A 26,143-nucleotide genomic window follows, 5' to 3' on the forward strand; every position below is an offset into this window, starting at 1 on the left:
GGTGACAAGAAGGACCTTGTGCATTGGGTCTTGGTGATCACTGGCAAGCATGCTTTAAATGAACATTTTGTATGGTGGGAGGCAAGCTTGTGGTAGTTTGTAGTTCAAAGCTTCTGATTTTTGTGCCCATCTACCTGCATTGTTTACCTAACAGTAGACCATAGGAGAACCAATTTGAGGGCCACCTTAGTTTGTGTAAAATGTTTTTTTTTAATTAATTTAATTAATTTAATAGCTTTAATTAATTTTGTAAACAAATTGTTAAAATTAAAATTATAATGCATTTTCTGTCCATTTCTACTTTTAGCTTTAACTGAAGAACTCAATCTGGAGATACATCATACTTTTGGAACTTTCCATGACCACTTTGTTTTATGTCACAGAATTCTTAATCAGAAGAAGATTCAATGGAATTGGAAAACAAGCTCTGAGCTTTTGAAGCAAATACACAGTAAACATTCCAAGTTGAGGACAACTGATCAAATACTTTTTGAGAAATACAAAACTAAAGTAGAAGAGAACTTGAGTGAGCATGAAGAAATACTTTGGTTTAGCTCAGAATATGTTCATTGGAGACGAAGTCGAAGTGTCTCCCCAAAACGTGGCTTACAGCACAGGCCAGTTAATTTACATCATCCAGATACTTTTGCTGAAAAAATAAGTAGTTACAATATCCTGGGTGTTAGGCTTGAAGAGAAATATAATGTTTTGTCCAATAAAAGTTCATCTAATGAAACTATTCAGCCATACTTATCAGATGATTCAGAAACAATCAGGTTAGTTCATAGCAGCCAAAAGTCAGTAGTTCCCCATTTACATTACACTCATTTAGGAGATCAGTTTAATGATTCTACAGCATCACTGCGACACATGCGATCAGTGAATCCTAATTTTAATGACCCAGCATATCCCAAACAGTGGCATTTGAAAAACAATGCTGAAAAAGGAATGGACATCAATGTGACTGGACTATGGCTTCTCAACTACACTGGTACTGGAGTTACAGTGGCTGTTGTGGATGATGGAGTGGAGTGGACCAATCCTGATCTAAATGTAAGTCCTAGTTTGTTTAAAAAAACAACACATAAATTCATCTGTTGCTATTGAAAGATTAAATCCTAACTAAATTTACAATAATAGAATATGACCTCTTCTATCGTGAAAAGGTCATGTATCCTCCATAAAATAATGCACTTACTTGAAACTTCCTTGGCCATGAAGGATACAATAATTTTTCTTCTATGAAATAGTCTATTTTTAGAGTCCCTCAGATATACACAATTCTTTAGCCCAGTAGAATAGACGCCCCTGCTTTGCTTCTTTCAATGAACCTTTTATGCACACGCACACACCTTGTACCAGTGATCATCAGTGTTAATCCTTTCACATATAACACACACCAACACAAACACATAGTGATATTTATTTGGTTGGTCTACATCAGTGTTTCTCAAACTGTGTGCCGCCGAAGATTTGCAGATGTGCCGCGGGAGTTTTCAGAACTTGTTATCCATGGAGAAATACGTTAGCAAGAATGAAACTGCAAAAGCGTGAAATGAAAAGCAAGGAACCAAACGAAGGTACAAAGAAGATTACATCGGATATGGTTTCATATCTTCTGGACCTGTAGATGCTCCATTCCCATTCTGTCTGATCTGCAATGCAACTCTATCGAATGAGGCGCCTTTTTCCAAGCAAATTGAAGAGACACTTGGAAACAAAACATCCAGCTGTAAAAGCGCAACCGAAGGAATACATCGAAAACATCAGGGCTCAACAAAATAAACAAGCTACGATCTAACTAAAGCTGCCAGAAAAGGGATTGATTGCAAGTTATAAGGTTGCTCAGTTTTTAGCAAAACGCAAGAAAGCACACACAGTGGCTGAATCAGTCATTGCTCCAGCTGTAGCAATAGTTGATGAAACTATCCTTGGACCCGATGCCGCCAAAAAAAGTTAAAAAATGATACTATCTCGAGCAGAATTGAAGACTTATCGTCAGGGTCTCTTCAAGTTGATGAATCCACTGACGTTAGCAGCAAAGCCCAGCTGCTAGCTTTTATTCGGTTCATAAAGGATGAAAAATATGTCAACGAATTCTTATTTTGCAAAGACTTACCAACTACGACCAAAGGCGAAGATATTTTCAAAGTGGTGAACGAAAACATTTTGCTATTCAAACTACAGTTTAAAAAAAGGTGTCAGCGTTTGCACCGATGGCTGTCCTTCCATGCAGGGAAATAAAAAGGGATTCGTCACTCTTGTGCGTCAAGAAAATCCAAAGTATTAGTTTTTTGTTTGGTGTAATGCACAAATTGTAAGACAAATTTCCTTACGGATAATAAAGATTATTATTATTATTATTATTATTATTATTCACTGCATGATCCACAGAGAAGCTCTTGCCTTCACGTCTTTGCCGAAAGATTTGATGTCTGTTCTGGATCAAGTGATTGAAGTTGTAAACTTCATCAAATCTCGACCACTTGCATCCCGACTTTTTTCAGAGCTTTGTAAAGCAATGGATTCAGATTCAGAAAAAAAAAAGACTTTGGATTTCTATTCATGACGAGGTCTGGTGGGTTAAGGTGACATTTCTCTCTGATTTATTTCACAAATTAAATTCATTGAATTTAAGTCTTAAAGGACCATCGAAAACCATCATCACTGCATCCTCAAAACTGAAGTCGTTTGGTGAAAAATTGTCTTTGTGTCAAAGTAAGATCTCGAAAGGAGTCTTCGACTGTTTCCTACTTACAATGAATGTGCTTCAAATAAAGAAATCATCTCCGAAATTCTATACACTTTGACACATCTGCAGTCAGCATTGCAGCATTACTTTCCAAAAGTTTGAAGTCATGAATATGAATGGGTCAGCTCTCCATTTGGAAACAATGAAGCTACAAATCTGACAACTGAAGAAGCAGAGCAGCTCATTGATTTAAAAAACGATGCAGTTCTTAAGTCAAGTTTTGCCGAAAAAAAAACCTGGATGTGTTTTGGATTTCAGTCAACAAGATATATGCTGCAATCAGTTTAAAAGCAATCAAAATAATTCTTCCATTTTCATGTTCATGGTTTTGTGAGTTTGGATTTTCAGCACTGACTGAAATCAAGTCTAAGAAAAGAGAGAGAGACTTCTTACAATAGACGATGAAATGCGAGTTTGTTTGTCGACTTTGTAGCCTTGATTAGATCGCTTTAGCTCTCAAAAAACAGGCACACCCTACACATTAAATATAATATTTAAAAACAGGTAAAATGTTTTCTTCTTTTTATTATAAATCAACTGTTGCTCTTCGTGGTGTGCCGCGAAATTTTTGTAGTTTTTTTACTGTGCCGGCAGACAAAAAAGTTTGAGAAACACTGGTCTAATAAATCTTTTGATGGAATAGACATTCTCTTTCACAATTGTTCCCTCAACCCACTCTCTCATACCCAAACAATCACATGACTAACAGTGCAATTCTATTTTCTCATTACTTTTTAAAAATATATATTGTTTAATTTGATCATTCCTTTGCCATAATAAAGATAAAGCAGGGATTCTCAACCTGTGGGACGCTAACCTCTTGGAGGTTGAATCATGATTTGCCAGGGGGTCGTCTGAGACCATAAAAAATATGAATTTTTTGTCTATTCCAAAACAATGTGGCTAAGTCAAGAACCAGACAACTTGGGCTCTAATATAATGAGACACTTTAATGAGTGTAATAAATAATGAAGAGAAAACTATCAAATACTTTAAAAATGGGCAGAAGTTAATGTCTGAAAAAACAGCTATACACAAACTTGTACTTGTGCCTCAAATCAAAAATCAAAATCAATAATTAATAATACGCCATCATTTTATAGTCCATATTATTGGATATAATAATTTTGCGATTAAAACACCCATGAAAATGGATCTCAAAAAAAATAATGGTGAGAAAAGAGAATATAATTTTATGGTAAGGTGGTAGTTTGAGCAGTTATCGCAAAACCCCAGTGCGTCATTAGTAACGAGTCTATGAAGGCAAAATAAAATTCTAACGCCATTTTGATAACAAGCCTCCAATGTTAGCCCCTAGCATACCAAGTGTTTTAGAGGTAACTTTTGTTTTTCTTTTGCAAACTTATGGAAACAAATGCAGCAGCACATGATTTATAAGAGAAAGCTGGTTCAATTTAGTAAAAATATAAAATCTCTTATAAATAGAAATATTGGGGGGTGCTCTAAGTTTGCTATTGGGTTGGTCTGGATCATAACGTTTGGTACTGAATGAGTCACAAGAAGTCAGTTGTAAGAATTCAACAAGCAATAAAATCGTCATTGAGAGAATGAAAAGCAACATGCCTTGATTTGTCTGACACAATCGCCCCTTCTAAATGAAACTTTAGTTTGGGAAACAAAATTGGAGGAAATTAATATTTACATCTTACCAATCTTATCTGATCTCTATGAGGAAAATGAAATTGAACATGACAAATGAATAAAATGATAATTTCTGTGAAAAAATATTTGCGCATGCTTTCAAACACAATTTCATCATACTTTCTACATTGCCAGAACTCCATTCACACTCAAAGTTGAAGATGTTCCGGAGACTCACAGAAAGAGTTTATTAAGCGATGCATTGATAAATGATTCTTTTCAATGTCAGTTACGCAAATGTGCAGTCATATTTCGATTTGTGTGTTGCCGCTTCTTCTTTTTCCAATACTATATTTTTGTGAAACATAGTTTTAAATTATCAAGTCTAAATCCAGTACATAGGTTATTAATCTTGAAAATACAGTCCCAAGAATTCCTAATTAAGTGAAACAGAAACAAGCTCAAGATTCGCATTGACAAAATATTATCCATATTGTTTTGTGATTGTGGACACTATCAAACGCTTTTTTGAAGTCCACAAAACTGATCGTTAGCCGTTGTTGGTACTCAAGACTTTGTTCTATGATATTTCGTAAAACGAAAATCTGCTCTGTACATGATCTGCCTCTTCGGAAACCTGCTTGTTCTTCTCTGAGCCTTTCATCTACAGACTGTTGAAGCCGTCTCAACAAAACAGTGCTGAAAACTTTGCCTGGAACAGAGAGGAGAGTAATGCCCCTCCAGTTGTTGCAGTCTGCCAAGTTGCCCTTTTTTGGAAGCTTTACAATCACTCCCTTTTGCCAGTCCTCTGGGACTTTTGAAGTTCGCCAACAGAGATTTAAGAGATCAGTCATTCTGTTAACAATGCATGTCCCCCATATTTTAGCATTTCTGCTGATATCATGTCTAGTCCTGGTGCTTTGTTATTCCACCGAGAATCACTATGGAAAATAGTTAGAGAATACGGTATCCCAGAAAAATTCGTCCAGATCCTACGACACCTTTACAGTCAGTCTAGTTGCTGCATTAAAACAGAAGAGGGAACAACAGAGTTTTTTACAATCGAGACAGGTGTGAGACAGGGGTGCATCTTATCTCCCTTCCTTTTCCTCCTAGCCATCGACTACATAATGAGGAGAGCAATGAACCAGACTGCCTTTGGTATTCCATGGCATGAACAACTCCGATTGACGGACTTGGACTTTGCTGATGATGTTGCACTACTCGGGGCTACAGATAAATGCAATCAAGAAATGACGGAGAGCCTAGACAGAGAGGCACCCAAAATTGGCCTCCGCATAAACTTGGATAAGACTAAAATTATGCGAGTTGTATATAAGGCAAAGGGTGTCCCCGTCAGACTTGGCGAGTCAAAGCTTGAAGAGCTGGACAAGTTCACGTACCTTGGCAGCATCATAACAAATGATGGAGATGCTTACCATGATGTAGCATGTCGAATAGGAAAGGCAGGGAGCATTTTCCAAAGGCTGCAGCCTATTTGGACTAGCCAAGCCATTGGACTCGAGACAAAAATACACCTTCTCAACACAATCGTCATTCCAACTGCTACATATGCATGTGAGACGTGGAAGTCATCTGTCAAAATTGAGAAAAGACTAAATGTGGCTCAACATAGATGGCTGAGACGGATTTTGGGAGTCAGTTACACAGACCGGATCTCAAACAAGAAAATCCTATGCCGAACTGGGAATCGAACCCTTAGTGAGGTTGTGACTGAGCGTCGCATGAGGTTTGCTGGACATGTTCTACGTCAAAATGAATTACGCACACCAAGAGTTGCGATAACATGGAAGCCAAAACGAGGAAAGCGCAAACAGGGACGTCCTCGTATTACCTGGCGACACACCTTCATGGAGGACCTCAGAACAGTGGACACCAGGTGGGAGGAGGCTTCAGACATTGCCAGTGACAGATCATTATGGAGACAGCTTGCCGCCCAATGCGCCGAACGGCGCGGGAGGGTCTAAGTCGAAGTAAGTTTTGTGATTAAACATAAAGCTTTTGCAATGCATATCAAATATTTACATTAGATTTACGATTTTATAGCATTAGCAAATCACAGTTAATTATGCATATGAGTGTAAATAATTTTACTGTTGGGGTTGCAGCATAGTTGAGAATTGTAAAAAGGGTTGCTGAGCTAACAAGGTTATTATTATTATTTTAAAAAAAAAGAAGAACTATAGATGATAAAAAAAAAATGGATCAGACATAAATATCTGGAGTGAAAAAAAGTTAAAAGGGCTTAGTTATTCCAAATTCCAAGGACATGATAAGGAATAAAATAGAAATGAGAAAGTTTGATGGCAAATTAGGAAACAGCTAAATTATTTGATAGAAATAAAGTGACTAATAATTCTGATTGAACAAAAAGTTGTGATTAAGATGTTTTTAACTATTTGTCACTAGGCCTACACTGAACAAATTTGCTGTTGAATTTTTATAAGTGTGTATAATATAATTACTCTAGATCCAATCAACAAAAAACTAAAAGTAACCCTGCTAACCAAAATACACTCACTAATTTTAGGCCTACATACACACACTGAAAATTCTTCAGCTACTGTATCCTAGATCTAGATGAAAATCTTGGCCTTATTAAATGCACTTTCACACTTAAAGAAACAAATTTTACATAGTCACACACACACACACATCCGTCTAGGATTTATACAGCAAGAGTTTGAGCTTAAAGAAATACTACACCAACTGCCTGCTGCCAGACACTTTGAGAAGGTCACCTGATCATAATGGATGATTATAACAGCAGTAAAGTTACTATAGGTGGTGTGGTCCGCACTGGATAACACCCATTGGGGGGGGGGGGGGTGTTGACACACAAAAAATTGCATCTTTGCAAAAGCCAGCAAACGAAAAAAAAATAATATATATATATATATATATATATATATATATATATATATATATATATATATATATATATATATATATATATATATATATATATATATATATATATACCCAAACATGCCTAAGCAAATCTGCTGCACTAATCTTGATGTATATATTTTATTTAACCATTATTATATTTATTTTATTTTCTGTGGTACAAATGTACATAAACTTACATGATAGCAAGGGGCTGCAAAGGCTGTCTTTGTTTTAATTAAAACAAATAGGTTGTATATGCTTTTTAGTTATTTTATATTTTAGTATTAATCAGGTAAAAGCGACTTTATTACCAAATTCAAGAAATTAAATTATTAATTTAAGTGATATTGTTTTATCTTTCAAGTAGAACCTTTCTACATTAGCAGCTAGATCAATTCAAAAGATTCTTTTTAAAGAAACATCTTAAAGCCTCTTAACCAACGTTATTCTAGAGTTTACCTCGTTTTTATGGTAGTAAGGATCTAGAATTAATAAGCTCAGAATGAAGGAAAACATTTGGTGGAGCTAACTGTTCTTTCCCAGGTCACCTTTCTGGATGGATACTATCCCCAGAAAGAACTTTTTTGGCTATACAAAACACTTTAAAATGATCTACAAAACACTATTTCTGAAAAAAAAAATTAAACAATTACGGGGGTGGGGGCGCAATTGCAAAAGTTTTAATCTTAAATGTTCTTCATACTTCCAGCCCATCACAACCTTTCTTAATTTCATTAGTTTGATTTGCAATTTTCATTCTAGGAATGTATTTGTGTAACAATCAATGAAAGTAGGTAATCAGCTCACTGTATTGGTTGACAAGTTTATATTGGAAAATATTTGAGAACTTTGATAGCATGCAGGGGGGTGTGATACCATGAGCTAACTGCACCAGCTGACACTGACCTTATTGATGCCACTGGATAACAGTGCTCTCTTTAGCGATTCCTCATCATGTATGACCGCTTGCAGTATTTTCACTCACACACATGACCACCTCTACCCACACCACCAGTTCATTTATATCTTGACAGTACAATTGTGTTTGCCAATTAAGAAATACTTTTATTTTTATAAATAATTTCATGATTTTTTTCATTAACATATCAAATAGCTTTGAAAAAAAAAACTGAAAACTTTGTCTTACTTTCTTACTTATATATATAGTTCGTCCATCGTGGTTCGATGATGACCACTTTGTCACCCAGGGGGCTGAGGGCTTTGCACTGGGGTTTTATGCCTCCTCATGTGGCTGGTGAGACCTATGTGAGCCCGGAATGTTCGGCTGCACACTGGGCAGATTATTCCAGCTGGAGCTAGTGTCGTTTGTCTTGCTTTTCTTTTCTGGCGTTTTTCTTCTGCCTGCGTTGTTCTTTTTTCCTCAGCAACCTGTGCGCCAGTTTTCACAGCGTGACGCCATGATGCTCTGTCGTGTGCCTCTGTCTCCCAGGTGCCAGGGTCTATTCTGAACGCCTTCAGAGAAGCTTTGAGGGTGTCCCTGAAGCGCTTTCTTTGCCCACCTTGCGAGCGCTTTCCTTCGCTTAGTTGGCCATACAAGAGTCGTTTTGGGATGCGGTGGTCTTCCATTCTGTAGACGTGACCTGCCCATCGCAGCTGGGACTGCATCAGGATTGTGTGGATGCTTTACAGACACGCTCTTCGAAGGACTTCTGTATCTGGTATTTTGTCTTGCCTTTTGACATTTAGTATTTTTCTCAGACATGTCATGTGGAAGCGGTTTAGTCTCTTTGCATGTTTACTGTACACTGTCCATGTTTCTGAGGCATAGAGCAATGTAGGGAGGATGACGGCTCTATAGACCCCTAGCTTGGTGTTTGTGGTGATACCACATCTGTTCCAGACATTTTTTGACAGTCTGCCATAGGATGCACTGGCCTTGGCGATACGCAGGTCGATTTCACTATCGATTTTTCCATTTCTGGAGAGTGTGCTGCCAAGATATGTGAATTTGTCCACTGCGTTTATATCCTGTCCATTTATAGTAATGCTTGGATCCGAGTAGGCTTTCCCAGGAGTAGGTAGATATAAGACTTCAGTCTTGTTCGTATTGATGGTAAGGCCAAAGTCTGAGCATGCTCTTGAGAAGTCACTGACGATGCTCTGCAGATCGTTTTCAGAGCAGGCATTTAGGGCACAGTCATCAGCAAATAGCAAGTCTCTGATTACTGCTGATTTAATTTTTTATTTTGCTTTAAGCCGCCTCGGGTTGAATAGGCCACCATCAAATCTGTATATATTTATCCCGTTGTTTTCTCTATTTGTGAATGCATCTGTCAGCATAGCGGAGAACATGATACTGAACAGTGTAGGTGCTAGGACACAGCCTTATTTTACCCCGTTTGATACTTCGAAGGGCTCTGATGGTTCTCCACTTTCTTGGACACGAGCCTTCATGCCATCATGAAATAGTCTCACCATGGTTATGAATTTTTGTGGACAGCCATACTTTGACATGATCTTCTTACTTACTGTTTTACTGATTACATTTCCAGACCAATTATAACTACAAAGGGAGCTGGGATCTCAACAGTGATGATCCTGACCCATCACCTAGTTCTTCTAAAACATCCAACCATCATGGGACAAGATGTGCAGGGGAGATTGCTGCAACAGCTAATAATAGAATCTGTGGAGTAGGAGTGGCTTATGGTGCCCAGTTCTCTGGTATATATTTGCATTGTGCATTGGAGCAACTATTACACATTTTTTCAATGGAAAAAAATTAACATTTAAAAAAAAATTCAAAATATTTACATTATATGTATAGATATTGCTATATATATATATATATATATATATATATATATATATATATATATATATATATATATATATATATATATATATATGTATAGACATTGCTGTAGATATACACATAGATATATAATGTTGTTATTTTTATTAATTTTAAACAATATAATTCTTCCAGAAAAATAAAATTTAATAGATAGGAAGTTGATAATTAGATAATATTTATTTACATTAAAAAAAAATAATTTTTAGATTGCTCTGATTACAGTAATGTTGTTGCTAAATACAAATATTTTCATAGTTTCTCTCTACTTGTCAGGTTTGAGAGTGCTTGATGGAGCCATGACAGACAGCATGGAGGCTGAAGCTTTTAATAAGAAGATGGATGTGAATGATATATACAGCTGTAGCTGGGGACCTGATGATGATGGTAAAACAGTGGATGGGCCGCATCTTATGGCTGCTAAGGCTATGAAATATGGTGTGGACTTTGGACGTCAAGGTTATGGAAGTATCTATGTTGTGGCCAGTGGAAATGGAGGAGAACATATGGACAATTGTAACTTTGATGGCTATGCTAACTCTATCTACACTCTGACTGTTGGTGCTGTAGATGAAAATGGAAAGATGCCTTATTATGCTGAGGAATGTGCTTCCATGTTGGGCGTAACCTTTAGCAGTGGGACACAGAGAGATATAGTGACTACAGATTGGACAGTGGGAAAAGCTAATGGTTGTACAGATAGTCATACAGGCACAAGTGCAGCTGCTCCATTAGCTGCTGGAATGATTGCTTTGATGTTACAGGCCAGATATTGTCTGACATGGCGAGATGTCCAGTATATTATTATTCTTACCAGTCAAAAAGTGGATACAGATTCAGCTCATTTTGATGAAAATGGAGCTGGACTCTCTCACAGCCATAAACATGGCTTTGGGTTACTGAACTCATGGAGACTAGTGAATGCTGCTAGAGTCTGGGAAACTGTCCCTTGGTTAACTTCCTATTCACATGCAGATCCTAGGCTTTCTCTCACTATTCCTAAATCTTTACAGCTAAATATCACATATACTGTTAGTGATGAGAATATTCAAGGTCTTGGACTATTTACACTAGAAAGTGTCCAGTTAACTGTAAGCCTGAGTCATCCATTTCGTGGAATGTTAGAAATACAGTTAATTAGTCCAGCCTCTACTCACTCTGTGCTTGCAGCACCAAGGTATGTCTACCAAGTCTTTGTCTTTAATAAAGCAGTATCAAAATAAATGTTACAAATAAATCATAAAATAATATCTAGACATATTTAGGCTTAAATTAATATTTAGTAATATTATTAATTCTTTTTTTCTAATAGAGTGTTCTTCAGTTTCTTGTTTGTGATTTTAATAAAAGGGGGAAGGTATTTTTAAAAAATTGAAACTAAAAATGATTAAGTACATATTACTAAAGGTATACATTAGCACACTAATGCAGAGTTGAATGCAAATACGCATTTCCTTCTCTAAAGCAAAAAAAAAAAAAAAAAAAAAATTTAATTAAAAAAAAAGTAGTTCTTGCTAATTATATAGATCTAGATCTATATAGATAAGTGCACCAATGCCTGAAAATAGACTATTCATTTCATATTTGATCTACCATGAAATATATCTAGTATCTTTTTTCTTAATTTATTGATTAGTTCTGGTTCATCTAGACCTAAAACTATAGTAAAGTTTTATTGCTAAAACGTTTTTATTTGAATGTTTACCAAATTACTACTATACTGCTACTGCTCATGCACCTTTTTTCTTCACTTCTGACACATACAATTTCCTTTTCCTTGTAAAGGCTAAGTTCATGATGAGGTCAAACTCAGGAGGTGTGGAATTATTTTTTTTACCTCCCGGTAGTGAAGGAAATGAGTCATGGGCTTAGGGCTATTTTTAAGTCTGATGGCTCATCAGCTCAAAGAGGCTATTTGAAGTTATGGAGTGTGGGAAAGATGGCAATGGATGATGTTGTTGCGTTGGAGTAAAAAGAAACTGACTTCATAGGGAAAATTAAAGATTAAAATATGTTTTTAGATATATTTTCTTTGATCTGTTCGAACCTTCCATCAGCCCGATCGAGCTTACTAACTAGGGGAGAAATCCGATCGAGGAAAAGTACGCTTGACGATACCCACCCTACACCTCTTTGACCTCATATTTAATTTTAAATAAGTCTTGTGAAACATTAAATCAGGTCTATTTTTTATAGACAAAAGGCGAGGATTTCAGAGATACCATTGTTTTTTTCATAGGTCGGAACTGTTACGGTGCTATAAAAATCCAAATGGCTGCCAGCGGGCTTAATGCGATCTAACTTCACACTTTACTCATCTGTAACTATAGTGTAGGCTATATAATACAGACGTTACTTCAAAAAAAGAAGATGATTACGCCCTACGCATCATGCATTTAGTCATGCTGATTATGCTGACAAAAATTATTAAATTATTGATTCCTTGAGTCTTCCTTCAACATATATGTTTGTTTTATAAAAGAACTTCAAGCATTACAAACCAGAATTCATAGCTTTATCTTACAACAGCTATTCAGCAGACTCAATGGCCCACCTTTTATATTTATTAGAAACAAGTTTAATGAATAGGCATAATTAGGATTATCTGTATCTGTAAATAAATTGCCTATAGACTTAATTTCACTTGTAACAAAAATTTCCATTCTTTTGAATGAATTTTCTGTTGCTGCTATTATGGAGTGTGGAATACACTAAAGGTATTATGAGCATAAAATCATTGCAAAGTGACAAAAGTTTTCTAGAAAAGTCTATGACAAAAACTAAAAGTGTCTTACATAAATTTATGATGTGTTAACTTGAGGATTGCTGCATTTCGAGTATATTACGTGCTTGAATGATTTTTAGTCTTTCCTGGTTATATATCTTTACATTTAGGAAAATACACATTTGCCCCTCAAAATACAAATTTCAAGGTCTGGGAATACACATTTCCATTTTGGCTTGTAGTGTGACACTACAAGCACCATGTGTTACATAATGGATGTTCCAAATATGTCTTCCGTCGAAAACATTTGCCTGGTTGTCTTGTGCTCTTTGACTAGTATCAGCTAAACTACTCCTTTGATGCTGACCAACATATCTATTACCATCAAGTAAGGAAATACTTAAGTAACTTGATCTCAAGACTGTGAAGAAACACTTTGATTTAGAGAAACAGTCTCAGAAACACTATGAAGACAAGAAGGGGGTTCAGATTCTAAAGTATCATCATCTATAGAAAGGCAATCTGAATGCCACTTAATAACCAAGAATAGTAGTTTCTTAGCTTTGTAAACTATGATATAGAGCAGGGTTGGGCAACCTTTTTCTTTTGAGGGCGGCATTAAAAACATTTTGGGAATGGGGGGTCGCATATATATAAAATACTTGCAACTTGGATAGCTAACTACGTATGTCTTTTCATTCACATTTGTACTGTATTATAGATTTACATTACAACAAGAGTTAAAGATTTAAAACTAATTTTGTTATTATTTTTTTAAATTTTGTAATTGTCTTTTACATCACAACATTTCACAACAAATGTACAAGTGTACTTGGTGTGAAATATTTAACTGTTATCACTCATGGTGAACTGTGGAACTAGCTTACTAGTGACTTTTTTCAAATTACAGTCAGTCAGCATCGACCCGCTCTTACATCTCTTTATTTTCAAACAAGAAAATGCTAGCTCACAGATGTATGTGAACCCAAATTATGTCGAATTTTAGCAGCAAAGTTAATTTTTAAGTGTGGAAATGCAACTTCTAGCACCCATAAAACTCCAGAGGAAGATCTGACTTGAACTTCTCTTTCAGGTCATTATTTGCTTGGAGGTATGTCCTCTGGAGCTGAATCAGCTTCTGCACCAAATGGTGAACTGAGGGTACTGAATACTGTTATAAGTTTTTGACTCCTTAAAATTTGCTTTCAATTTCCACATCCAAAGTATCAAAATAAGTCTTGTACGTTTCAATCATTTCACAAGAAATAGATTCACCTTTCAGCAAAGGATAATGTTTTCACTTGTTTGCCTGGAGAAATGAGAAAGCTTTGCTTGAAAAGATGCACATAAATGTGCAAACAACACATAGTAATAATGTCGATGACAAACATAAAGTCTGTCTTTCATTCTTCTATAGAAATATCAGAGTCACAATCAATATTGTTACGAATCTCACTATCCAGGCTCTCTGCAAACTGCACCTTACACCACCAACTTAAAGAACTTGACAACTCAGGGCTCCAAAGTAACGTAACACTTTAATAGTTGAATAAATAACAGCCAATACTGTACAATTGGCAACACGTACACTGTACAAATATCTCTCCGATAACACCGTTCCGGCGTATCAACTCTTGCACTGGCCTCTCCGTCTCGTTCCGGGCTTGCACTGGGTTCAACAGTTCAGGACTGACTTCACACACTAGGCTCGTTGTGTCGGACTCGATCGCAGACCAAGATCAAGACGCCAGTCGTCTCAACTGTACTTGACAGTACTCCGCACTGAACCGTCGTAATGCTCCGTACAGAACCACACCGCTGAACTGTGCTGTAGTCGACCGGACTGTAGTGAACCGGGCTCTGAACCGTCTTGACTGCGTCACCTCCGCTCTTATATAGGGTCCCTACTGGCCTTCTCGAACCGGACAGAACGCCGCTCGACGTTTCTAGGTGGTCAGATGACTACAACTCTCGTGACGCTCCTGAGTTCTGTTCACGACGGCGATCCTTCCCGAACTGTCCTGTTGACACTCGACTCGGCTGACCGCCGAAGCTCGTCACGGTTGACCGCTCGTCTAGCGCTGGCCTTGGGCGATTTGCGTCGGCTGACTACACACACACCACTACCCCTCTCTGTGCCACCACCAAGTTTATAACAATATCCTTCATAGAACATATCATTTTCTTCCTCATATTCTTCTCAGTGCATTGCCCATGCTAAACCACGCTGATACTACTTTGTTACCGAACATCAGAATGTTTTGTTTCCAAATCTTTAAGTACTTTTCATTACTGCCACTACCTGTGGTTAAGGCTCCTAGCTCTGTTAAGTTTGATCCATGAGATAATTGGGTCAATAACATGTTTGATATTCAATGAAGCTATTTGTAAACTTTTATTAACAAACCATTTTTATTCCTAAGCAAAGCACAGACGCCATCACAGTTGTTTCACTCCCTATATTTTTCCTTGCCAACTGAACAATTTCGATACAGTTCTTAATAGCATTGAATAAATGCTGGCCTGAGTTTGTGTCTTTGACTGAATGTTTCGACATATTGCCAAATAGAATAATCTGTTTACTTTCAACTTTTTAAAATAACATGTATAGTCAATGTTTCTTCAGCCACTTCATCATAAGAATTGGAAATTTCAATAGTTTATATAGATATTTAAAAATTATTTTGTAGATATATATAATCTGAAGGCAAATCTAATATTTATGGGTGTTTGCAGGCCGCATAAAACGCTCCGGCAGGCCACATGTGGCCCGCGGGTCGTAATTTGCCCACCCCTGATATAGAGTTATATGTATATTAGAAGTGGAAATCAGATCTACATAAGTAACAGGAAACACATCAGTGTCTACTGAAAACTTAACAAATACAATGATTTTCTAGATGACATTTCAGATCTACTGGTACCACAAGTTATAAAGAATTCTGGTTCCAAGATTACACTTCATTAAATGCTATTACCAAACACTACAACTTAATCTTTACTAAACACTGCTTCTTTAACACCTCTAGAGTACTTTTACCAAATATTTACTAAGCACATCTTTTAACACCATGTACCAAATTTTTACTTAACACTACATCTTTTACCGCCTCTATAACATGTACGAAACATCACATGCTCAACAGTGTGGTGAACAAGACCAAGACACTTGATTTGAGATTTGAATTGACTTAATTTATTGAACCGTTTCATTGTTTATTCTGTGAGTGGAAAACCTTATTTAACCAAAAGAGATGACACATATATATGATATTACTTTTGTATACATTTGCACACCATAGTATAAAACTGCAATGCTCTTGTAATAAATAGATGTTCCAAATCTTTTAAAAACACTTGCCTTGTTTTTCTGTTGTATGGCACAGATAAATTATAGATTGATTCAGTGTAGAAAATTTACAATTCACAATACTATACTATAGTTTTTAAGTCATTTTTTATCTCCCTCTTTTAACAATTTATTTAACTTTCTTATTAACTTTTTAAATGCATTATGCTTTCATTTTGTTTTATATAAACAACATGAAAAAAAAAACATTCAATCATTCACTGAACTTACTGGCAGCTTAACTGTTGAGATTTAGGCACAAACAATACGTTTAAGAATAATATGCTAATATCAGTGTCCTTTATTCCAATATAAGCTTTTAATAAACTTATTTGTTGTATTATTGTAGGCCCTTAGATAATTCATCATCAGGTTTTACTGACTGGACTTTTACCACTGTGCGATGTTGGGGTGAACAACCTCAAGGCAACTGGACTGTCATTTTTATAGATAAAGATTCAACATCCTCATATGGTTGGACATTTGTATTTTTATTCCAATACATACATATATATTCATATATATATATATATATATATTCAAACCTTTTTTCTCTCAGACTTTATTGCAAATAATTCTTCTCTTAGTTGAGGAGCATTGTAGCTCCTAAAAACTTGATGCATAATAATTAGGTCTCAAATACAATCCATCAGGACATGGTACAGTCAGTAAGCTGAGACTAACTTTGTTTGGAACACCAATGACATCTAATGAGTTTGCAGAACGTCGCCTTCGAGTAGAAGCTGCAATGAGTGGACAATTTTTGCAACCAAATTACAGTCTTCTTTGTTCTGTCCCACAAACGCTGGATGACTCTTATGTTCCTGTGAGTGACAAAGTACTCAAGGTAAGTGTTATTTTATATGTGACCAGCTTAAACTTACATTTTTTATGTCACAGGCTTACACTTAACATTTTATTGATTACAAAGCTTATATCGATTCTGTCTGTCTGTTGTACATATTGTTTCTCCAACACCAACTCTTGGATCAAGTTGAATCTTTGCACAATAATTTATTGCACATGACACAGGAGTCAATTTTAAAAAATTAATCAAATAGTTAATTAACTATTGGTAATTAATTATTTAATTTCGTACGGTATTCAACAAGGGAAAGAAATGATATGACAGTGTAAGCGGAACTAGTCCCCTTTATGTTTTGTGTAGAGTTAGTTAAAAACTAACAATAGATAACTATAAAACCTTCTCTTTTCATAAGAACTTTGCTGGTACAGTGGTTAGTGTGTTAGATGGAGGAGGCTTGTGCCCTCGAGTTTAATTCAAGTCATTAAACATTTTTATAAATGCATTTAAAAAGTGATCATGGTAACATTCATCCAGATACTATCTCCATTCTCCCCCCCCCCCCACCTACCACACCCTTTTCCCAACTGGTCCAGACAAGTGATAGGATCATACTGCATTGACAAAGCTTAAAGAAAGAAACTATTGAAAAAAATATTTCTAATTGCACAAATTTATTATTGTTAGTCTAGATCTATTACATATTTAACTACATGACTGATCCAAACTAATCGATACAATTATATGGCTCCTTTTGTCTCGAAAGGCAATGGATGCGCCCAAATGAGTCACTGGTTTTGGCTTAATCTTGAGACGGGGCAGAATCTGGTGTGGCTAATCAAGCCAATTCTAGAACGGCAGACTTTGCCACAATTCGTACATGTGTATGCCTCTGATTTAGGGCTAGCAGACAGGGCAGCTTTCTTTTTATCTCTCTTGATTAAAACCGCTTCAATTCTTTTGTTCTCAGCTAGGGTTGTCCCAGCACGCACAGTCTGTCTCCGGTCTTTGGCTATGTTTTCCCACATACTTTAGCTGATGCCTGAGGCTCTCATGTCTCGCTTGCAGACATCTCTATATGTTAGTCTTGGGCGGCCCTTGGGTCTGACTCCTTCCACAAGCTCAGCATATAAGATATCTTTCGGGATTCTACCATCTGGCATGCGGGTGACATGTCCGAGCCAGCGTAATCTTCTTTGTGTCAGGAGAGCATACATGCTGTTCATATTGGCCAATCTTAAAACTTCCTGATTGGAGACATGGTCCCTCCAAGAGATGCCCATTATGCGTCTCAGGCAGCGCAAGTGGAAACTATTCAATCTGTGCTCTTGGTACATGTATGTTGACCAGCTTTCACTGCCATAAAGGAGAGTGCTCACAACACAGGCGTTGTAGACTAGGATTTTGGTCGCTGTGGTTTATTTACCATTTTCCCAGACGCGCTTGGAGAGTTTTGCCAATGCTATGGTAGCTTTTCCTATCCTTTTTGTCAGCTCGATGTCTAAGTCTAGGTTACTGACAATTGTTGAACCCAAGTAGGTAAATTCCTGCACCACTGAAAGGGTGTGGTTCCCAATTTGTATTATAGGTATTTCTGCGACGTCTTGTGCCAGGATTTCGGTCTTGGAGAGACTTATATTAAGGCTAAACTCTTGACAAGCAGCTGCTAAGGCGTTCACTAGCTTCTGTAGACCTCCTTGTGAGTGAGATACGAGTGCCGCGTCATCGGCAAACAGCAGCTCCCTTATCAAGATACGACGCCTTTTCGTTTTGGCTTTAAGACGTGCCAGGTTAAAGAGCTTTCCGTCGAATCTGCTATGGATGTATATTCCGTCTTCCAGGGATTTAAAAGCACTGGATAGTACGACTGAGAAGAAGATGCCAAATAGTGTAGGGGCCAGTACACATCCTTGTTTTACACCGCTCTTAATGGAGAATGGCCTGGAGGAAGAACTTTCAAACTGAACGGTGCCCTGCATATTTTCGTGAAAAGCTGACACTAGTTTTCTTAACTTATTTGGGCAGCCGATTCTCTCTAGTACAGCAAACAGACCGCTTCTGCTAACAAGGTCAAAGGCCTTGGTCAAATCAATAAATGCTATGAAGAGGGGCTGCTTTTGTTCTCTGCTCTTCTCCTGTAGCTGCCGAAGAGAGAAAATCATATCTGTTGTAGATCTACCTGCCCTAAAGCCACACTGCGACTCTGGATAAACACGATCTGCCAGGATCTGTAATCGCTTTAGTAATACTCTAGCAAAAGCCTTTCCGACTATGCTAAGCAGTGAGATGCCTCTGTAATTGTTACAATCAGAGCGGTCGCCTTTATTTTTATAAATTGTAACAATCTTGGAGTCTTTCAATTCTTGGGGGACCATTCCTTGTTCCCAGCACAAGCTTAGCAGTTCATGGAGTGGTTTGATTAGGGCATGTTTTCCAGCCTGAATTACTTCAGCAGGAATGCCATCTCCTCCGGGTGTTTTCCCATGTGCAAGCATGTCAATGGCAATGCTCAGCTCCTTTACTGAGGGCGTTTCGTCTAATTCCGTCAAAACTGGAAGTGATGGGAAGTTGGAAACAGAATTTGGTGAGATGGCGTTTTCAATCTGGTAGAGTCTGCATAGTGTTCTACCCATCGTTCCATTTGCAGCGCACGATCGCTGATGATTGAGCCATCTTTTGACTTGAGTGGAGCACACTTGCTGGTGTGAGGTCCAAAGGCTTTTCTCATGCCCTCATATAGTCCTCTTATGTTACCACAGTCGGCACAAGATTGAATATCTTCGCATAGCTCCTGCCAGTATTTGTTAGCACATTGTCTCGCTACTCTTTGGGCATTGTTACGTGCAGCTCTGAGCCTTTTTAAGTTGCTTGGGGTGGGATCCTTCTTGTAGATTAGCATGGTTGCTCTCTTGTTCGTAGTGGCAGTTTCCATTTCTGGTGGACTAGCTTCAAACCAGTCTTCGCTTTTCTTGGTTTTGTTTCCAAAGACCAGTGATGATGTTTGGTAGATTGTATCACCGCATAAACGTCCAGCTTTTTTCTACCTCAGTCACAGAGAAGTTTTTAAAAGCTTCCTCTAATTTGTTCTCAAATTCGGTGCAAAGATCAGGATTTTTTGTGCTGGTAGTATTCAGGCGTGATTTTCTTTTTCCCTGTGATGTGTGGATCTTAGTTGGCAGCAGTCTTGTCCAGCAGGACACTAAAGTATGATCAGTATCACAATCCGCGCTTTGGTAGCTACGTGTCAGCAGTATATTTCCAATGTCCTTTTTTCGTGTCAGTATCATATCTAGCTGCTGCCAGTGCCCAGACCTAGGGTGCCTCCATGAGACACAGTGCTGTGGTTTTGTTCTGAAGTATGTGTTGGTAATGCAGAGCTTATGGTAAGTGCAGAATTCAAGCAGTCTTTGTCCGTTCTCATTCATCTTTCCGATTCCAAAAAGCCCAAGACAGTCTGGTCAGGTAGTGTGATCTGATCCTACTCTGGCATTGAAGTCACCTAGAAGGATCTTTTTGGGGAATGTTTGCAATGGCTTCTTTGAGGTCTTCATAGAACTTGTCTTTGTCCTCCTGGAGGAGCTTAGTGTGGGGGCATAGGCACTAATTAGAGTGACTTTTCCAGATGCTGTCATCATACTTATGCTTAGTAGCCGTTCCGAGCCACCAACTGGAGGGACTATCATGGGAAGAAGACTGTTCTTGACAGCAAAGCCCACACCATGTATTCGAGTCTCATCTTGTGCTTTCCCTTTCCAAAAGAAAGTGTAGTCAGTCTCGCGGAGCATGCCGTTTTCGGCCAGTCGGGTTTCTTGCAGGGCTGCAATGTCAATATGTAGCCTTTTTAGCTCGTTGTTTATAACTGCCGTCTTCCTTGCATCGTCGATCTGCCTTAGATCATCAGTGAGACCAGGACACATTGTCCTGACATTCCAAGTGGCCAGTCGCATGACAGGGATTTTCTTTTTCAGTTTAATTTTTCTTCTTTTGTTGCTTGGTGCAAGTTTCCAGCCTACTTGTCGTTTTAAACTAAGCTCTAAGCACCCATTAGAGCAGGCAGGCTGTGGCGGATCAGCACCTAACTGACTGGGGGCTGCCCAGGTTGAGGCGGGCGGTAGCTGATCAGTGAGGCGCGAAGACCTCTCCCACCGTCAGAGACAACCCGTGGCGTCCATACATTACGCCAATCAAGTTGGACTTATAACCCGTAACTGTTGTCTCCCGTGTTGTTTTAGCCGCTTTGCAGCAGCACCAGAGTTTCCTCTCCGGGGCGCATTCCTGGGCCTTGGATAAAGGGGTCATGGGTGGCCCATGCGTCATGATCCCTCTCTCGACCTTGCTGATGTGATCCACAGGAACGCATCGCATTACATTTGGCACCAACTCAGTTGCAGAAGCTGCCGGAGGGAATTTCGTAGCTGATACTCCCAACGCCTAAGGGGCTTCACTCCTGATTTCTCCTCGAGGTTGTCTCCTGAAGCCTCAGTACCGCAAGGCAGCGGGGGTTTGAAGTCAGAGTACCCCTCTCCTAGATGAACTGCCTTACTAGGCTGACGAGCTCCATCTGCCCGAAGCTCCCGGTTTTGTGGCACCAGGTATCCGCCTTCACCTGTTAGTAAGAGCAGTTTCGCCGGGCTTAATATCTAAGCCACACGAGCAGGCCAGGTGCTGGACTTAGTTGTCAGAGGCTATTTGAGACGCATGCCAGTAGGAGTATTTTATAGACAATGAGAGCTTAACCCCATTGACACCTCTGGCCATGACAACCTTTGAAATCGATACAATTACACTTAATATAAAAGCTTTTTTTTTATATATTTTTAAAAATATTTTTATAAATATCTTTCTTGTTTTACTCTCAGAATAATTTTAATATATTCTTTTCATCTTGTCCTACATTTTCACTTGTTTTACAGTTTATTCTATTGTCTGGTGCCTTCTGTTTTCTGATGGCTCTGTATGAAACATTTGAATACTTAATGTGTTACAATGATGAAAAGAAGGAAGCAGCTCGTAACAGACAACTTACTCATCGAGCCCAGCGTCTTATTGACTCTACAGTTTGTTCTACCAACAGTGCCAGCCCTGCTGCTACTAGTCTTTCTAATGGTGCGACAGTTTTTAATTCCTCCAATATTTCTAGTTTGAATGTGCTTGATGTCGAAGATGAGGACGATGTATTTGATATGGATGAAACATCAACTTTAATCAGACCAAATCATAGAAATCAATTAACTACAGGTAATATTGACATACAGGAATGTATACCATTGTCTACTTTTAGTTTTAATACACCAGAGGATATAGAAACAGTAACTGACAGTTTACTAACTCAGCAATCTCATAAGTAATAAAAAATACATTCCATTTGGATTTTATTTCCTTGTAAATGAACATTTTTGCATTACTGTGTTGCCATTCTTAATTAAGTCACATTGAATGGTATTCTCTTACTGTACTAAATATATATATATATTTGTATACATACTGTGCTTTTTTTCTGACTGTATGCACTGGTACAGTTTAGCTGCACCTTTTTAAATTTTTCAATGTGGGGAAAAAATTATTACTTTTCTTGCATTTTAACATGTATATTATTAATTTATTAGTAGTTAAAAGTTAGGCAGTCCATCGCTGAGTGCCAGCAGCTATTTCTTTACAGAAAAAGTAATATATATATATAACTGATTGTAACAATGTGTTGAAACAATCCAAGAATTAAATGAATAAAGTTATTTTATACCTTTTTATAGTCATCTCTGTTCTATTGGTAGAATACAGAAATACTGATATTTTTTTAAGCTTTTTTGCTTTTATGTTTTCTCCCTTTATCATAAGTATAATTTAATGCTGTACAAGCTTCTGTTTTCATTATATATATATAGTCTTATTACATCTATTTACTACTAGATAATGACATCACATTAAGATCCATTACTTGTCATTTTATTTTGATGTCATAGATCTTTCCTATTTTTCATTTCTACAAAATTGCATAATAGTTTGATAAACATTTTAATTATTATATTGGTACTGAATGCTTACATGATAAATTCACTAGTTGTCTTTGATTATATATTATCTGTTTGACTTTCTTGTACATAATATGTATTCACCGTCAAGAATTTGATATCACTATTTTTTTAAGGGTTTGTATTCTAAATGTAATGACATTAAATAATCCCAAGGCTCATTCCTATATGGAAATAGCATAATTAGTTCTAATCTACTTCTCTTGATTTGCTGAAAAGACATTAAAAAAAAAAACAAGTCAATTTCCTCAATATGAATTCAATCAGCATGTGTATAATGAAAGGATCTTATAGTTGATCACTATTGTAGCCTCTATCAAAAGATCGTTTAATAATTCAAGTTATTTAACTTGTACTTGTTTGTTTGTTTTTTTTTAAATTTCCAAAGAGGTAAATGCAAATTTTAAAAAAATCTGTAATAAACATTTTATGTTTTAATTTCACTAACTGTTCTCTTCAGCCTGTGTTATATTTTGCATATTTTTGATCCTTCAATCTTCAAACTGAAAGTCTAAAAAGTAATATTTAGAAGTATGTAGAAAGTTTACTAATTAGTTAAATAATATTTGATCCTAAGTGTTCCCCACCTTTACACAATGTCTTCCAATGTTTTGTCTCTTTTTCAAGATAACTTTGACAACTCAAGAATTGATTCACTATTTGTTAATGTTTTATTATAAAACACATTTAGTATACATTCAATTTAAATGATTTAAAGCTTTCAAATCATCTATGTCTCTTTTTTTTTTACATCTGTGACATTTATTTTTAATTTCCTGACTTTGTTTTTGAAAGCATTGATAAAAGAAAATCCATCAGTTTTATGTTTGTTTTTTCTTGTTGACTTGTAATTACATAATGAATTGTAGTAAAATTAGTATTTATGTAAAGATTAATTTAAAATGTCTCTAGGATGCAGTCTTTATGAAGGAGCATATCTATATCAGAAGCTTTATGTGGGCTCTGTGTGCACATATTTCTTTTGTTTATGTTTACATCTAAATGTGGTATGGATTTCATGGTTTTTAAAAACTTCATGACATACATAAATTGTTATACTTATAGTCTAATACAAGAAAACATAGACATTTGATTTGTCTAATACAAGAAAACACTAGAAACATAGACATTTTCTTGTCTAATACAAGAAAACACTAGAAACATAGACATTTGTCTTGTCTAATACATGAAAACCCTAGAAATATAGACATTTGTTTTGTCTAATACAAGAAAACACTAGAAACAGACATTTGTCTTGTCTAATACATGAAAACCCTAGAAATATAGACATTTGTTTTGTCTAATACAAGAAAACACTAGAAACATAGACATTTGTCATTTGGGAGTGAAGAAAACAAAATGAAGTGAAGCAAGCAGTAACAAATTTTCTGACAACATTTTGTTATACTTAAGAGTTGAATCCTATGAATCCTATTTCTCAATGTTTTGACTTTGTCAATCTCAAGTGTTACTGTTTTAGTTTCATGTGGAACAGAATTTCCTTTGGATGGACAGCGGCTGTCCCAAAAGTAGTTGAATATCTGTGTAGTCATTTATATGAATTCTTCTCATTGAACTAGACATCTTTGAACTATCATTGTGGTGTGACATTATAATGTTTATGTAGCCACATTCTCAGTTATATTATATCATAAATTCTATAGATATTTATAGCATGAGGTTACATTGTCTAACAATTTGAAGCTGAATGAAATCCTTTCATAAATCATTAAGACATTGGTTCTCAATTTGTGCAAGTGCAACTTGCTCACAACAGGTATTAAAGGTGTTTTTTTGTTGTGTTTTTTTTTTTGAAGAACTAAAACTCTGCTGTATTAACACCGTAGTCACAAATCCAAAGTTTTGTATTAAGTTAAAATGAAACCACTTCCGATGTTTTACTAGTCTAGTGATATTATGTCATTTTCCAATGCCCTTTAACCTCCTAGCTGGCTAAGAGGAGGGGGCTTGAACATGGTATCATTAGTAAAAAGTATGGGAAATATTGCACTAAAGAATGATTCCATCTGCATGAGACTGTACCAGAATTGTGTTATATATTATGTCATGAATAATTGCTTAGCCTTTACAGCATTCAGTTGTATCTGAAGTGTGGTCCATTTCACGTTATAGTGTTATCCTCCCCTTGTTCATATTTATTAGCCCCCTTTCTATTCAACAAATTTACAGCTGTTGCTTACAATGCATATTGACTAATGCTTTATCTTTTTTAACCTATTTATTCTGTGTTCTCATCATGTTATAAGAATTCAGATTTGCAAGGCAGGTATAATTAATTGTAATGAATTGTATTTCAAACATATTTTTTTTGTATCAGTCATGTGTATGTACATTTTTATGTTCAACATGTTATTTTTAATATAAGCATTTAGCTATGTGACATAATCTATGTGCCTTGGGTTCTAGAAACATTTGAATAGTTGATCAAATATGTTGACTATAGAGAGCATTTGTTGTGATCTTTCTAGTGCTGATATGTACATTTCTGTTGAATACATTGGGGACATTGAAGGCGTTGTTTTTTTTTTCAGTTCTTTTTTACTGTATATCATTTTCATTTATGTTGCTGTGGGAACATTAGAATGTGTTATACACTATTGTTACTAGCAGATGAGACTCTTAATCCTACACCAAACAGACTTTATATATAGTATTTATATAGTATTTAATGAGTACTTAAATCTTGATACAACAAATAATAATATGTCTATTAGATCTTCGTTTACATTACTCCATTTCTAAATCCTCTCTCTCTTCCCCTTTCAACACGCATTCGCATCATCGCACATTCATACTATCCTGGCACGTAACAACTATAGAAGCCACTAGATCTCAATATAGTACACAACTCAGTACACATTTTACAGTCATACTCAAAGTAATATAATTCATTACACTATAGGATACTTAGAACACTAAATACAGTCAGTAATTATATTATCTTATCTTTAGCATAACAAGACAAGAGTTATATTAATAATCAGTGGCGTCACTAGGGGTGTGCGGTCTGCACCAGGTGACACCGGTTAGGGGGGTGACACCCAAGTAAAAAATGCACTTTGTAAATAGCTGACGATAAAAAAAAAAATTATCAAAAGGTTTAAAATGTTATTTCTATTTCATACTTAATAT

At 36.6% G+C, this 26,143-nt stretch overlaps 1 protein-coding gene across 4 annotated transcripts in view; it reads left to right on the plus strand.

Annotated features, from left to right (window-relative positions):
• Positions 1-25,522, plus strand: part of LOC106073950 (proprotein convertase subtilisin/kexin type 7-like) — a 49,528-nt gene extending 24,006 nt beyond the window's left edge. For all 4 annotated transcript variants that reach the window (XM_056010931.1, XM_056010933.1, XM_056010934.1 and 1 more), the window contains 6 exons: positions 308-1,053; positions 9,781-9,952; positions 10,359-11,259; positions 16,506-16,630; positions 16,810-17,003; positions 21,875-25,522. In XM_056010931.1, the coding sequence (XP_055866906.1) occupies positions 308-1,053; positions 9,781-9,952; positions 10,359-11,259; positions 16,506-16,630; positions 16,810-17,003; positions 21,875-22,309 (2,573 nt within the window). In that variant the 3' untranslated portion in view covers positions 22,310-25,522. The remainder of the gene's footprint in view (positions 1-307; positions 1,054-9,780; positions 9,953-10,358; positions 11,260-16,505; positions 16,631-16,809; positions 17,004-21,874) is intronic.
• Positions 25,523-26,143: the final 621 nt, after the last annotated feature.

The sequence above is a fragment of the Biomphalaria glabrata genome, chromosome 14 (genome assembly GCF_947242115.1).
Source record: "Biomphalaria glabrata chromosome 14, xgBioGlab47.1, whole genome shotgun sequence".
NCBI lineage: Eukaryota > Metazoa > Mollusca > Gastropoda > Planorbidae > Biomphalaria > Biomphalaria glabrata.